This window comes from Eutrema salsugineum, unplaced genomic scaffold, assembly GCF_000478725.1.
Source record: "Eutrema salsugineum unplaced genomic scaffold, Eutsalg1_0 scaffold_10, whole genome shotgun sequence".
Classification (NCBI taxonomy): domain Eukaryota; kingdom Viridiplantae; phylum Streptophyta; class Magnoliopsida; order Brassicales; family Brassicaceae; genus Eutrema; species Eutrema salsugineum.
The window spans coordinates 5,620,004-5,634,418 of NW_006256908.1; the positions used below are offsets into that span (position 1 = coordinate 5,620,004).

Here is a 14,415-nt window from a genome sequence, read left to right on the forward strand (position 1 = left end):
CAGACCTAGATGTGGAAATTCTTTGAAGCTTTTCCCATAGATGATTTCGATATTTAGGCATAGGATTCCCATAGACACAAAACAAGTAAAACTTAAAAGATTTATATTCAATAGATAAGTCTACAAGCCTTGAATCAAAGGAAATACACTTAACCGAAACATAATTCTTCCAAAATACTGCTAAACCACCACTTAAACCATGCGGAGGAACAATCTGTATATCATCAAAACCCAACAACACACCTATGTCCCTAACATAGTTACTTCTTTGTTTTGTTTCCACCAGGAACAACAAGTCTGGGAGATACACCCTCTACATCTCCTGAAGACGTCGAACTGTCAGGAGTTGTCCTAAGCCTCGACAGTTCCAAACTTCAACTCTCATGGCACCAGCTCGGGCCCACCGCGCCTCTGTTATTGGGAGATGCAAAAGGCAGCACCTCAGCAGCATTGGAGTAGTCATCTTGGATCTTCATCAATGCATTTGGAGAAAAACAGGATCCATCGACAAACTTGTTACTTGTCCACCAACACTGGTAAATGATTTATTCCAATTTTTTAAAAATTAGGAAAAACAATTGCAAAAACGAAAAAGAAAAATATGTGGATATTGTCACGGTATTTTCGGCCAACCAAATAACTGGGCGGAGCCTGAAGGTCTACCATTTTATTTAGTTATATATTAATCTTTTTTTCAATTTGTTATTGTGAGTTTAGAATCTGACCTAGAAGCAAAGGTAGTTAGGGTTTTGTGCTTTTTCTCTCTGAGGTCGGGTGATTGTTGATCATCTGGTGGAGATGTCATCCAAAATTAGTGCAAAGAAGACGCGATCGTCGTCCCTGATTACGTTACTTCCCGAAGACATCATCATTGACATCTTAGCACGTGTACCAAGATGCAACTATCCAACACTCTCCCTCGTTTCTAAGCACTTCCGATCAATCGTTGAGTCCTCTGAGATATACGCGAGACGATCTTTGTTGGACTGCACGGAACACTGTCTCTATGTTGTCTTATATGACACAGAAACTGATGAAGACCGATGGTATATTCTCCGCCAGATAGGCAACGGCAGCCGCAGATTGCTCCTTCTCTCTTTGCTTCCCGCTATGCGTTACTGTAAAAGCTTTGTCGCAGTGGGTCCGAGGATATATATGTTTGGTTGGGACCAGAAGAATATGTCGTTAAGCATCGACTGCAGATCTCACACGGTGCAAACCCTCGCAAGCATGCCTGTGCCATTGTATAATACAATCGCTGGCATCATTGACGGGAGAATCTACGTAATTGGAATTTATGAATCGAAGGTGATGTTGGTGTTCAATACAGAAACACAAATGTGGGAGCATGAGATTATAAAGATAGACACTGAGCTACGCGCCATGTGGAACATGTGGTCGTATGGTTGTGTGGTGATGGCTGATAAGCTGTATGCGAGGGATGATAAGAACAGCTTTATTTACGACCCAAAGAAGATTAAATGGGAAATGGACCATATGCTGAATTCTAAGGCTTGGGTGAATGCGTGTGTAGTTGATGACGTATTATACTACCACGATACGGACGAGAACGAGATAAAAGCTTATGATCCAAAGCAAAAGTGTTGGAGTGTGGTGAAAGGTTTGGAAGAGTTTTTTTCTGAGGGGAAAATTTCAGTGTGGTCAAGGACTGTGAGTTACGGTGAGAAACTGGTTTTGCTTTTTCGTAGAACATTATCTTGCGAGATTTGTTGTGCGGAGGTTTCTCTGGAAAAAACCCAAGGAGGAGAGATTTGGGGTAAAGTTGAGTGGTGTGATCATGTTTTTACTGGTGTGAATTTACACTGGAATAAAGCTTTAGCTGTTGTAGTTTGATAAAGAAACTCTTTCTTCATATAACTTGTAGTTTAAGTTACTCTCTTATTGGCAACAATGGCTCACTTGTTCATTAACTGATTAGTTCCACACCAACAGCGAAATATCAACATTTTCATTAGAAGCAAATTGATCAGAATTGAAAAACATATATAGACTTCTCAGTTCTTGATTTCATTCTTTTCATTTTTCACATTTAGGATTTTAACGAATTTTTAGGTGAGAGCTCACATCTTTTAAGTCTTTTTAGTTTCATAGACTTCAAGCAAAGCTTGTTACGGGTTTTGCTTCATAAGTCTTTCCATAAGTACACATTGCGGTCAAGGTACGGTAAAAAAAGAATCCCCAAAAATAAAATATCCCAAAGAAATTAGAATCAATCAAAGCATCAGAATCAGAGTTTACAGTGGAAAACCGCAGAGAAAACGAAGAAGAAGTTGAAGATAACCAATTTTTTTTGTGGTGGCTGTAATCTTGATAACCAATTCAAGTAATTTCTTGTTTTGAAACAAGGAAAAGTCAGTGCAAGTGTGTGATATCGTGATGTTTACACTATTTATTAAAAAAACTTCGCGTCGTTTAACTCTTCCAAAAAAAGTCGTTTCTCATCTCTACAAATTTTAGACCAAAAAGAAAAATCTCGTTTTGTCTTCTTTAAGGCTGTCTTGTTTGTTTGTTCGTTCATTTTGGTTCTGTGTTTTTGTGACAGGAAATAGGAGATATTGAGAATTGGATGAAAACTGTGGAGTTTCACTGCAAGAAAATCACTGCTGCAATTCGCAGCATTCACGAAGATGACTAAGAGCAACTTTTTTTTTTTGGATCTGTTGTGATTCATTGTGTTGATATGTCTATATCGACAAGGGACAAAACAATAACTTAGTTCGAAAATTTGGATTTTATTAGATCGGTCGCGAATACAACTGAGTTCATCTATGTAAATGATAAACGAACTAAGACTTAGGAAATTAAGAAACTAATGAATGCCTTGAGCTCTCAATCTCCAAGTCTCTCGAGAATTTTCTGTATCTTCTGGTGTCGATTTCTCTTCCTTTATATATGTCTTCTAAGTTGGTCTTCGTGAGTCTTCTCTGCGATATAGGACCGAGAAGACTTTTCTTTTCTCTCAGTTTTTTTCCTTTTCTTATGGTAGTTTCCTTTTTCTACTCGGAAACTTTCTATTTTCCTCCGAACTCAGAGAACTTCTCGGTTCATTTGAGAAGTTTCTGACCAACTTCGGCTTGTTGGGCTACGTTCGGCCCAAGAACTCACTCGGCCCAATATTCTCGGTACATTCCCTTCGTAAACCAGGCTTACGTCGTGCCGATCTTGGTTTGTACCGGAGAAAACCCGGGGTGCGGTTTTCACCTCTAATAGTTAGCCTCCCCCCCCCCTCAGTTCGATGAAAGGGTACGGCTCTTAGTCGAACTCATTCGATCTAAACCTAAAGGTAGGTCACAAACCGAGCTCGGTAACTGCAATCGATTCACTTTCCCGGACGTTTCGCAATCTGTCTTCAATAAGGCGCGTGAATTCCGGGATTTCGCGAAAATCAATGAACCACGATTCCCACCGTTTATAAAGGAATAAATCCCCAATGCATTCATTATTCTCGCTCAAGCATATATAAGGTACGCTGCTCTCCCTTCTCTCTAGATTTTATTTCTCTCTCTAGGATTTTATTCGCAGTTCTCTCTAGTTTCTTCTACTTTCTCCGCCGCAATCTTTTGAATTTTCCGATCAATCTTCAAATTTTCCGATCAATCTTCAAGTTCTCCGATCCATCTTCAATCCTTCCGATCGATCTTCAACCTGTTCCTCATTTCCTTTAGATCTTCCTTCAACTCCGTTTCTCCGAACTCAGAATGTCTTCTAGCCCTTCAATCAACTCTTCTTCTAATCAAACTCTGCCGGAAGATCGTCGTGAATCTTCGGAACCGAGCTCTTCTTCTTCAAATCCTCCTTCACTGAACTCTTCTCAAAGGGAAAGTAATCCTCCACAGCTGGTCCGCAAGAATTCTAAATCGGCTGGTGTAAGTAGTAGCCGATCTCGACCGCGAATAGAAGCTCCTGAGCAACTGGCAACGGAGACTCGTGAAATCTGAAGAAGAGAATCCCGAAAGGAATGATACCGAAGTAGAAGCTGCCGAGGACAACCTTGAAGCGGTGAACCACGCATCACCACTAATTACAAAACGAAGAGTTGTCCGTCCTCATGACGTGCCGTCTTCTTCTCTTTCTCCGGGTGCAGTTCAGGCCGTACTCGAAGAAAACGGGCTCTCAGAGAAGGTCATCTTCATAATACCTGAAGCTGGAGATCGGCCATGGGACGTTCCCGAAGGCTTCCTCTGCATCTACCTGATGTACTTCACGCAATGCGGGCTCTTTCTTCCAATTCCCTCTCGTCTGCTCGGATATTGCAATCGGCGTGGCGTAGCTCTCACTAAGATGATACCGGCATCGGTGACGAACTACGTAGGCTTCGTCACTCTGTGTACTGAGCTCGATGAGATTCCGACTAGTCGGCTCTTCGAAGACATCTTCTCGGTAAATATCCACAAGTCCAAGGAGTGGTTCTTCGCAGCGAACGCCAAGCCGAAGAAAGACATCGTCACTGGGGTCAAACCCAGTAAATATAACGACTGGGAATCCCAGTACTTCTTCCTCGAGATGAACGATCTCACAGTCAGCAACTCTGACATCTCAACTCAATCGGAGTGGAAGATTCCGATTGGTAGATCTAGACAATTTTATACTTCATTGATTTTTGTTTTCGTATCTTTCTAACTCCTTTTTTGGTTCATCTTTGCAGGTCGTTATCTCCCAAGCATTCTTCTCAATTCTGGACTCACTCCCGAATTCCAAGCAGCTTTTAGTGAAGCCGGCAAACGTCGTTGGCCCGAAGTTTGGGAAGAAATTCTTCAGCGCCGAGCTAAGAAATCAGGTTTGATTAATAAGTTCACTTATATCTTCTTATTTTGAGTTTCTTCTGAACTCTCCCTTATACTTTTTTTTTACAGCTTCTGTCAAGGAACCGAAGCCCCTGAAGCCAAAGAGTCGAGCTAACAAGCCTCGAGCTGCTCCCAGACGGAAAGTGGCAAAACCGCAAGCTAGGCGAGCCCGAACTGCAAGAATGCTTTCACTCGATGAAATTCCCACTCTGTTCGACGAAGAGGAGCCGAGCGATGCAGCTATGAATCCCATCCCTAAGTAAGAGTTCTGATTTAATTCTCTTTTTCGCAGCTCGCCAGCTAGACCAACAATTTGGTCGCAGCGTATGAGGTTGCTCTGTATGATGAGCAAGTGAGAGTCGCCGAGCTAGAAGAAAGAATTTCTAAGGCGGAGGAGTGTCTTGCCACCGAGCTCCAGATCAATGATACTCTTCACACCGCTGTTGACCTGCTGAAGAAGAAGAGTTCGGAGCTTAAAGTCGTGAGAGCCGAACTGACCGAGGCGCAGGGCTTACTTTCTCGGGAATTCGAGAAAGATAAGGAACGACTGCAAGGTTTGGTGGCCCATTGGAAAGGTCGAGCAAAAAGCGTTCATGCGAAGGCTTGTGAACGCCTGGAAAAGGTTCTCCGCAGCTTGGATGACGCTGACCGTGTTCGTAAGCCTTACCTGGTGGTCAACCAGCTTACCGGAGTTCTCGGCTTCATAAAACAGCTGAAGAAGAAGGGTTTGTATGAAGTCCTGCCCGAGATGGTGGCCGAGATCGAGGCAAAGCATGCTAAGGCGCTACAAGACTTTCGTTCGGTTGATGCTTGCGTTCTCACAGAAGAGGATAAACGAATGTCTCCGATTCCAAAAGAGGATGATGATGCTCCGGTTGGGAACGTGACTCAAAGTGCGCAAGATCCAACGAGAGGCGAGCAGTTCGGCTCAAATGATGATATACTTAATGCCGATCAAGCTGCGACTTCGAAGACTGTTTAGTCTTTTTACTTTTTTCTTTAAGTCAAACTCAGTTGCCCTTTAATAGGTTATTTTATATGTTTATGTAATATTTTGTTTATTTCTGAACCCTCGGTGGGTTTCTTTATTTTTCGAACTTATTTGCCTTTCGGAGGGCTTTAATTATATGCTTTTTCGTTATATCTTGAGTATATTTTTCTTTATTGCTTCGTAAAATCTGTCAAGTAGTAGATCGGTGTTTAGTTCGGACTTAATTTTATCTTTTGGTAGCGAATTGCGTTAATTCGGCTTATATGTGCAAATGTTGAGAACTTGGCTTATAGTGTGAGGAGTTCGGCTTGTTGTGAAAGTATTAAAGCTCGGCCTGGGGAACCCAAGTGAGTCGTATCGTACTAGAAGAGTGAGTTTGATCGAACTCTTGTAAACGCACGAGACGAGCTCAAGGTTTTCTAAGTCGAACATAAGTATGCGAGATGAGCTCGGCTTATTGTTCTTGGTGACTTAGAATTTTTAATGCGGGACTGGCCCCGGCTTTTTAATGTGGTTTTTACCACGGCACCATATGAGTGTTCGCGAGACGGATCTCGGCTTTTTAAGTTTGCATTCATGTGGAATGCTATCGAACAACTGGCCAGGAAGTCGATGTTAAAAAGTAGGAGTTTGGTATCTCGTTATTACCGAACTAAAACTTAAACGTTTTTACTTAATAAAATTTTATTGATGTTATAGCTGGACTCGGTAACGAGCTGCCTACGTACCCTTTAAAAGGGATCAAGCCATTCGTAGTTCTAAGTACAAAAATGGATTTTGCTCCGAACTAAGTAGTTCGGAGGCTCCTTTTGTTTTTTTTTTTTTAGATCGAAAATTCGAACTAATAGTAGTATTGTTTGAGATGCATTGAGTTCCAAGATCGCAGGATTGGAGTGCCGTCGAGCTTCATGAGTTGATAAACGCCGGGTTTAACAACCTTCATTACTTGGTATGGTCCTTCCCAGTTCGCGCCGAGCTTTCCAGCGTTCTTTTCTTCTGTGTTCTGATAAACTTTGCGAAGCACGAGATCGCCATCTTCGAAGTGACGGCCTGTAACCTTCTTGTTGTAGTAACGAGCTGCCAGTTGTTGATAGTTTTGTATCCGGAGTAACGCTTGTTCTCGGTGTTTCTCGACTAAGTCAATTGTGTCTAGCATCATATCTTTATTCGCGTCGGGTTGCTGAGTGAGCATGGTTCGGCGAATACTAGGAACGTTGAGTTCAGCTGGACACATAGCTTCCGTACCATACGCGAGGAAGAAAGGTGATTGACCGGTGGAACGTCGTGGTGTAGTTCGATGGGACCATAAGACGCCATCAAGTTCGTCCGCCAAAGTTCCCTTAGCCGTATCCAATAGCTTCTTCAGACCATCGATAATGGTTTTGTTCGTGGCTTCGGCTTGCCCGTTTCCTCGTGGGTATCGTGGGGTAGAGAAACTTAGGCGGATTTTCCACTTGGCGCAAAAATCTGTGAAAATTATTGAAGTGAACTGGGTTCCGTTATCTGTGAAGATCTCATACGGGACACCGTGTCGGCAGATGATAAATTTCTAGACGAACTTTTTGACGTCAATGCCGTGTATCTCGGGGTATGCCTCGGCTTCGACTCATTTGGTGAGGTAGTCGGTAACGACCAGAACGTATTGCTTCTGGGTCGTAGATCGGCGAAATGGACCGATGATGTCCATTGCCCAACGCATGAAAGGATATAGTGCGGTCGAGGTCATCAGTAGTTCGGTAGGAAGGTTGATCATCGGGCCATGACGTTGGCACTTCTCGCAGCGTGCAAGATACTTTTTGCAGTCGGAAAGCATAGTAGGGCCAATAATAACCGGCTTTTTTGATCTTAAATGCCAAGGATCGAGCTCCAGAGTGATTTCATCCTTCTCCTTCGTGTACTTTCTGCATAACTTCCATGATGTCTTTGCCGTGAACACAAGTTAAAAGTACACCGGACTCGTCCCATCTAAGGAGAGTGCCTTTAATAACCACATATCGAGCTGCGCAAGCTTTAAGGCGCCGAACTGCCCATTTGTCTGCGGGAACCGTTCCATCGCCAATGTAGCCTACGATCTCTAAAGTCCAATCTTCTGGCTCATCTTCGCCCTCGGCTTCAATATCAATTGGAACGTGTTGGCCTTCGGATTCGTCCTCGTGATCGGACTCGTTGTCGTCTTATTCGTTCATATCGGTATCGAGATTGGTAACAACTTCCTTAGGCTTTGTCTTTCGGGTGAGGGGTGGAGCTAGGTTGGGTCGGGCTTCGTAATTGCGTCGTCTTGTAACAATGTTGCAGCTCAGCGCGGGCTCGATACTAGGTCGTTCGATTGCCGCGACTGGGATTGTTCGCTGGAGATCGGGATCGGAGTTAGTCGCAAGGGCGGCTAAAGCGTCAGCGGTTGCGTTTTCGTCACGCGGTATTTTCGTGAGCTCAAAGGTCGAGAATTCCGAAGCAATATCTTTGAGGACTTTGAGGTATGCATCCATGCGATCATTCTTGGCTTCGTTTTCACCGTGAAACTGATTAGCTACGAGTTGAGAGTCACAGTAGGCATGGACGTGTTCGGCGCCGATTCCTTTAGCGAGTAATTAGTGCTTCGTATTCGGCTTCGTTGTTTGATGCCGGGAATCCGAGGCGGAACGACTGCTCGATGACTTCGCCCTCCAGAGATTTGAGACGAATTCCGACGCTGGATCATTTATGGGAAGAGGAACCATCGGCATGAAGGATCCATGGTTGTATGGCGGGGTTAGCATCGACGAGCTCGAGTGGGAGTTCGACCAAGAAGTCCGCCAACACTTGGGATTTCGTCGCGGTCCTTCCTCAATACTCGATATCGTATTCGCTAAGCTCGATGGCCCATTTGGCGAGTCGGCCGGATTGACTTGGGCTGTGAAAGAAGGTGCGGAGAGGATGGTCGGTTAAGACAACGATCGAGTGCGACTGAAAGTACGGGCGTAACTTTCGTGCGGAGATAACCACGGCGAAGGCGAATTTCTCCAAGGTTGGGTAGCGATATTCTGATCCATCGAGGGACTTACTCGTGTAGAAAATTGGCTTCTGTTCGCCACGGTCTTCTCGAACAAGGACACAGCTGACCGCGTACTCCGAGATCGCGATGTAAAGGTAGAGCGTCTCGCTAGTTTTGGGCTTGGATAGAACTGGCGGTGTAGACAAGTATTTCTTAAGCTCGGACAAAGCTTCTTCGCACTTCTCGTTCCATTCCAAATGCTTGTTACCGCAGAGAAGTTGGTAGAACAGCAAGCACTTGTCTGTCGATCTGGATATGAACCGATTAAGTGCTGCAATGCGTCCGGTTAGTTGCTGGACTTCTCGTTTGGTTGTCGGAGACGGGAGCTCGAGTATAGCTGCGATCTGCTTCGGATTAGCTTCAATACTGCGCTGTGTGACTATGTATCTGAGGAACTCGCCGGACGTTACGCTGAACGTGCACTTAGTGGGATTGAGCTTCATGCCATATTGGTCTAGAATATCGAAGCATGTGCGAAGATGGCTGACATGATCGGAAGCGACGAGCGACTTGACAAGCATGTCGTCAATGTAGACTTCCATAGTTCGCCCGAACTGGCTTGCAAACATTCGGTTGACCAGGCGTTGGTACGTTGCTCCAGCGTTCTTCAAACCAAAGGGCATAACCTTATAGCAGTATATGCCGCGGTCCGTGATAAATGATGTCTTTTCCCGATCTTGTGGATGTATAAGAATCTAGTTGTAGCTGGAGAATGCGTCCATAAACGAGAGTAGCTCGTTTCCGGCAGTTGCTTCCACGAGGCGGTCGATATGAGGCAAAGGAAAACTGTCTTAAATCCTCCATTTGCCGTTCTTCTTTTTTACGACCACGGGATTTGCTAGCCAATTAGGGTACTTGACCTCAGTAACCGCTCGACCTCATCGTTGACGGCTTGTGCCTTCTCTGGTCCGAATTTTTGGCGTTTCTACTTGGTCGGCTTGTATGTCGGATCGATGTTGAGCTCGTGACAAGCGATTTGTGGATCGATCCCGGGCATATCCTCTACTGACCATGCAAAGGTGGATGAGTGTTGTTTCAGGAAATGAACGAGTGTATCGCGGATACTTGGGTCGAGTTCGGCGCCGATGCCGACTTGGCGTTCTGGCCTTAGTTCGTCGATGCAGACTTGAGTAATTGACTCTTGCTTAGATTTCATTTTCTGGACAATGAGCTCGGTCGTTGGACCTTGCGAACTGATGACGCAGACTTGGTTGGCCGAACGAAGCTTGCATTCATTTATGTAGCACGATCGGGCCACGGCTTGGTTCCCTCGGAGGGTGTAAACACCGTCGGGAGTTGGGAATTTCAGGCATTGATGGTACGTAGAGGCCACTGCCTTCATCGCGTGTAGCCACGATGTGCCGAGAATAGCGTTGTAGATCGCTGGTTTATCAAGGATGAGGAACTGGATGATCTTCGCAACTCCGGTGAGGTAGATCGGGATTTTGACCGTGCCGACCGTCATGCAGCGTTCGCCGTCGAACCCTGTGAGTGGCTCGATAAAGGGCTCGATCTTGTCTGATGGTATATCGAGCTGATCAAGCGCGTCATTCGACGTCGTCGAGAAGTAGTTCGACGACGAGGGCATCGTTATGTGGTTTGTGCAACCCGATTAAGTCGGCTTTGTTGAATATCAAAGGGGTTCCCTTCGGCGGGTCGTGCGGGAGTTTAGGCGCGGTGGTGGCCTGTCTACTGTATTCCTTGATGGCCGAACCGAATAACTGCAGGCTTCTATAGCTCCCATAATCATGTTGACGCGCTTCCTTGCTTTGGGAGTGTGGTTTTCTGGCGCGCGATCGTCACGGTTGTGTTTCGGTTGCTCGGGTAAACCAGGTTGATTCGGTGGAGGAGGTGGCATTCTCGGGTGGTATGTTATTCGGTCGAGGTGACTTACTTCTTGGAGCGGTTGAACGACGGAGATCGTCGAGCGAGATTTGTCCTTTTCGATACTGCGCGAGCAGGTATTCCCGTAGATGTCTGCAGTCTTTGGTGCTATGTCCTTTACGGTTATGGAATTCGCAGAACAATGACTCGTGTTGATCTTCTTCACGGCGGCCTACTTATTATTCCACTGTTTGGACCGTTGCTGGATGGCATTAGCGTAGAACTTCTTACGATTCTCGTACCCTCTGCTATAGCCCGATTGTTCATTAGTGGCGGCCTTTGGTCGTTCGGGCTGCTTTGCCGAATAATTCTGCTCATAGGCTGCCTCTTCTTCTTCTTCGGCGATGTAAGTATTAGCTCGGTGTAATGCGTCCTCCAAGGTCTGCGGGGGGTTGTGCGTGATCGAGCTCCGGAAGCTTGTTTTTATTCGAGCTCCTTTCTGGAGACATAAGAGAGCGGCTTCGTCGCTGATCGTGCAATTGGCGACGATCGTCTTAAAGCGTTGAATGAAGTCACGGAGGCTCTCGCTTGCTCTTTGGGCTATCTGCCATGGCTCAGAGTTCTTGGTGTTCTGTCCGATGAACATTGAGAAATGTTTAACAAAGGCCGTCGTCAGCTCCTTATAGTTATTTATTGAGTTCGCCTCGAATCGTGAGAACCAGTCGAGAGTTATTCCTCCTAGACTCTCGACAAACAACTGGCAGTGGACCGCATCCCTCTCCTCGGCGGATCTGAACTGGTATCGATTCATGCAGATTCCAAACGATGTCAAAAAATGCCGGGGGTCGGTATTGCCTTCATAGATCTTGATCTTGAGTTTCTCCATGTGTTTGACAGGCGTTCCCGCTATGCGCGGCGTAAAGGGTGTCTTTTGTGTTTCCTGAATGACGCGCTCGATCTCCGGGGCTGCGCTCGTTGCTTGGTGAATTTTCGAAGTGATCTCGCGAAGTTGTGCCTTCATTGCTTCGAACTCGGCATCGCGACTCAGATCTGATGGTGCTAGAGCGTTTGCTGATCCGACAGCAGTGGATCGCATAATTCCGGCTGGGTCGCCATCAGTATTGAGGTCGTCAATGATGTTCCGAACTCGAGGGGAGTCCGTGCTTGACTGAGCTCGGTGATCTGTGCCGCCATCTGACTGAAGCGTTCTTCGCTCCTTTTGTGGATAGCTTCAAACTGAGCATTGAACACTTGGAGCAGTAGTTCAGTTCCAAATCCTCCTACGGCTGCGGGAGTCTGGCCGGCTTCTACTCCAGTGGTTTCCCCAGGGGTTCCTCCTGTCTGTTTCGCGGGGGCTCGGATGTTGCTGCTCCCTTTGCCGTGAGGGTTTTCTTCCTCATGGACGTTGGCTTGGTCTGTCATAGCTGACTCGATTTCTCGGAAATCCGATCTAAAACAGTATATTCTGTTAAGTGCCCTTTCCTGATGCGCCAATTGTTGATATGTGTATATCGACAAGGGACAAAACAGTAACTTAGATCAAAATTCGGATTTTATTAGATCGGTCGCGAATACAACTGAGTTCGTCTATGTAAATGATAAACGAACTAAGACTTAGGAAATTAAGAAACTAATGAATGCCTTGAGCTCTCAATCTCCAAATCTCTCGGGAATTTTCTGTGTTTTCTGGTGTCGATTACTCTTCCTTTATATATGTCTTCTAAGTCGGTCTTCGTGAGTCTTCTCTGCGATATGGGACCGAAAAGACTTTTCTTTTCTCTCAGTTCTTTTCCTTTTCTCATGGTAGTTTCCTTTTTCTACTCGGAAACTTTCTATTTTTCTCCAAACTCAGAGAACTTCTCGGTTCCTTTGCGAAGTTTCTGACCGACTTCGGCTTGTTAGGCTACGTTCGGCCCAAGAACTCACTCGGTCCAATATTCTCGGTACATTCCCTTCGTAAACCAGGATTACGTCGTGCCGATCTCGGTTTGTACCGGAGAAAACCGGGGGTGTGGTTTTCACCACTAACACATTGGCTTGTTGGGATTTTGATAAAACGATGGTAAAATTTCCAAAATGATTCTGTAAAGAAAAAACACCAAACTACTTTTTACTGATCTTTAAAATTGGAGAGTGTTTTGAGAGTTAGAGGATTCAATACTTAAGTTGAGATTGAGATTAAACACAGTCCTCCTTGTTTAAAAACACAGCAAGATCCTCCTTGTTCAAAAATACTGAAAGATGATGCCATGTTTTCTCTTATGCAACATTCGTATCTAACACCAGTTAGTTTAGTTTGAAAATTGAAACCCATTGTTGATTTTATTTTTTTGGTTTAATGATTTGTTCCAATTGTACAATAATAAGAAACTAAAAAACTTGTTCGTATTGTCACGGTCTTTTTGGCCAACCAAATAACTGGGCCCAAGCCTGAAGATTTACCGTTTTATTTAGTTACATATAGTAATCTTTTTTCCATTTGTTATTGTGGGTTTAGAATCTGACCTAGAAGCAAAGGTAATTAGGGTTTTGTGCTTTTTCTCTCTGAGATCGGGTGATTGTTGATCATCTGGTGGAGATGTCATCCAAAATTAGTGCAAAGAAGACGCTATCGTCGTCTCTGATTAGGTTACTTCCCGAAGACGTCATCGTTGACATCTTAGCACGTGTACCTAGATGCGACTATCCAACACTCTCCCTTGTTTCAAAACACTTCCGATCACTCGTTGCGTCCCGTGAGCTATACGCAAGACGATCCTTGTTGGGTTGCACGAAACACTGTGTCTATGTTCTCCTCTTTAACGGAGAAACTGGTGAAGACCGATGGTATATTCTCCGCCAGAAAGCCGAGGGCAATCGCCGCTTGGTCCTTATCCCTTCGCTTTCTGTTATGCCTTACGGTGGAAGCTTTGTCGCCGTGGGTTCAAGGATATATATGTTTGGTGGGGACCAGAATAATATGGCGTTAAGCATCGACTGCAGATCTCACACGGTGCAAACCCTCCAAAGCATGCCTGTGCCCATGTCTTATATAATCGCTAACATCATCCACGAGAGAATCTACGTAATTGGAAATAATGAATCGAAGAAGGTGATGGTGGTGTTTAATACAGAAACACAAACGTGGGAGCCTGAGGTGATAAAGATAGACATTGATCTAGGTGACATGTGGCCTCGTTGTGTGGTGATGGCTCATAAGCTGTACATGAGGGATTCTCATAACAGCTTTGTTTACGAGCCAAAGAAGAGCAAATGGAAAAGGGACGAGATGTTGAATTCTAAGAAGTGGTGGAATGCGTGTGTAGTTGATGACGTATTGTACTACTACAATGGGGTCAAAAAGGAGATAAGAGCTTATGATCCAAAGCAAAGGTGTTGGAGAGTGGTGAAAGGTTTGGAAGAGTTGTCTAAGAGGACATATTCATGGCTTTCAAGTACTGTGAGTTACGGTGGGAAACTGGTTTTGTTTTTTCGTAAAAGATTCGGTTGGACGATTTGTTGTGCGGAGGTTTCTCTAGAAAAACACCAAGGAGGAGAGATTTGGGGTAAAGTTGAGTGGTGTGATCATGTTTTTACTGGTGTAAATTTATATTGGAATAAAGCTTTAGCTGTTGTAGTTTGATAAAGGAACTCTTTCTTCAAATAACTTGTGTTCTTGTTTTTTTTTTTAAAAAAGAAATTCTTTGTACAGCTTCACCCAAATGTCTATATGACCAGAACAGAGTCCGGTTATAATTCAGATCAGTTTTCCAGAAACGTTTTTT

The 14,415-nt window shown here is 44.8% G+C and overlaps 2 protein-coding genes across 2 annotated transcripts; both read left to right on the forward strand.

Annotated features, from left to right (window-relative positions):
• The first annotated feature begins 798 nt into the window (after positions 1–798).
• LOC18026600 (F-box/kelch-repeat protein At4g38940) lies at positions 799–2,656 on the forward strand. The gene is made up of 3 exons (XM_024148323.1): positions 799–1,621; positions 1,710–1,777; positions 2,564–2,656. Exons 1-3 carry the CDS (start codon positions 799–801, stop codon positions 2,654–2,656), a joined length of 984 nt encoding a protein of 327 aa, XP_024004091.1.
• A 10,236-nt stretch (positions 2,657–12,892) lies between these two features.
• On the forward strand, positions 12,893–14,273 carry LOC18026601 (F-box/kelch-repeat protein At4g38940). Its single transcript, XM_006410063.2, has 2 exons — positions 12,893–12,902; positions 13,201–14,273. Exons 1-2 carry the CDS (start codon positions 12,893–12,895, stop codon positions 14,271–14,273), a joined length of 1,083 nt encoding a protein of 360 aa, XP_006410126.2.
• Positions 14,274–14,415: the final 142 nt, after the last annotated feature.

Bases quoted from the DNA above. Each gene is read 5' to 3' on its own strand.
- LOC18026600 (XM_024148323.1), top strand. From the start codon at position 799: ATGTCATCCAAAATTAGTGCAAAGAAGACGCGATCGTCGTCCCTGATT. The intron at 1,622-1,709 runs GTTTGGAAGAGT...GCTTTTTCGTAG, and splicing joins GTGTTGGAGTGTGGTGAAAG to AACATTATCTTGCGAGATTT. The intron at 1,778-2,563 runs GTAAAGTTGAGT...TTTTTGTGACAG, and splicing joins CCAAGGAGGAGAGATTTGGG to GAAATAGGAGATATTGAGAA.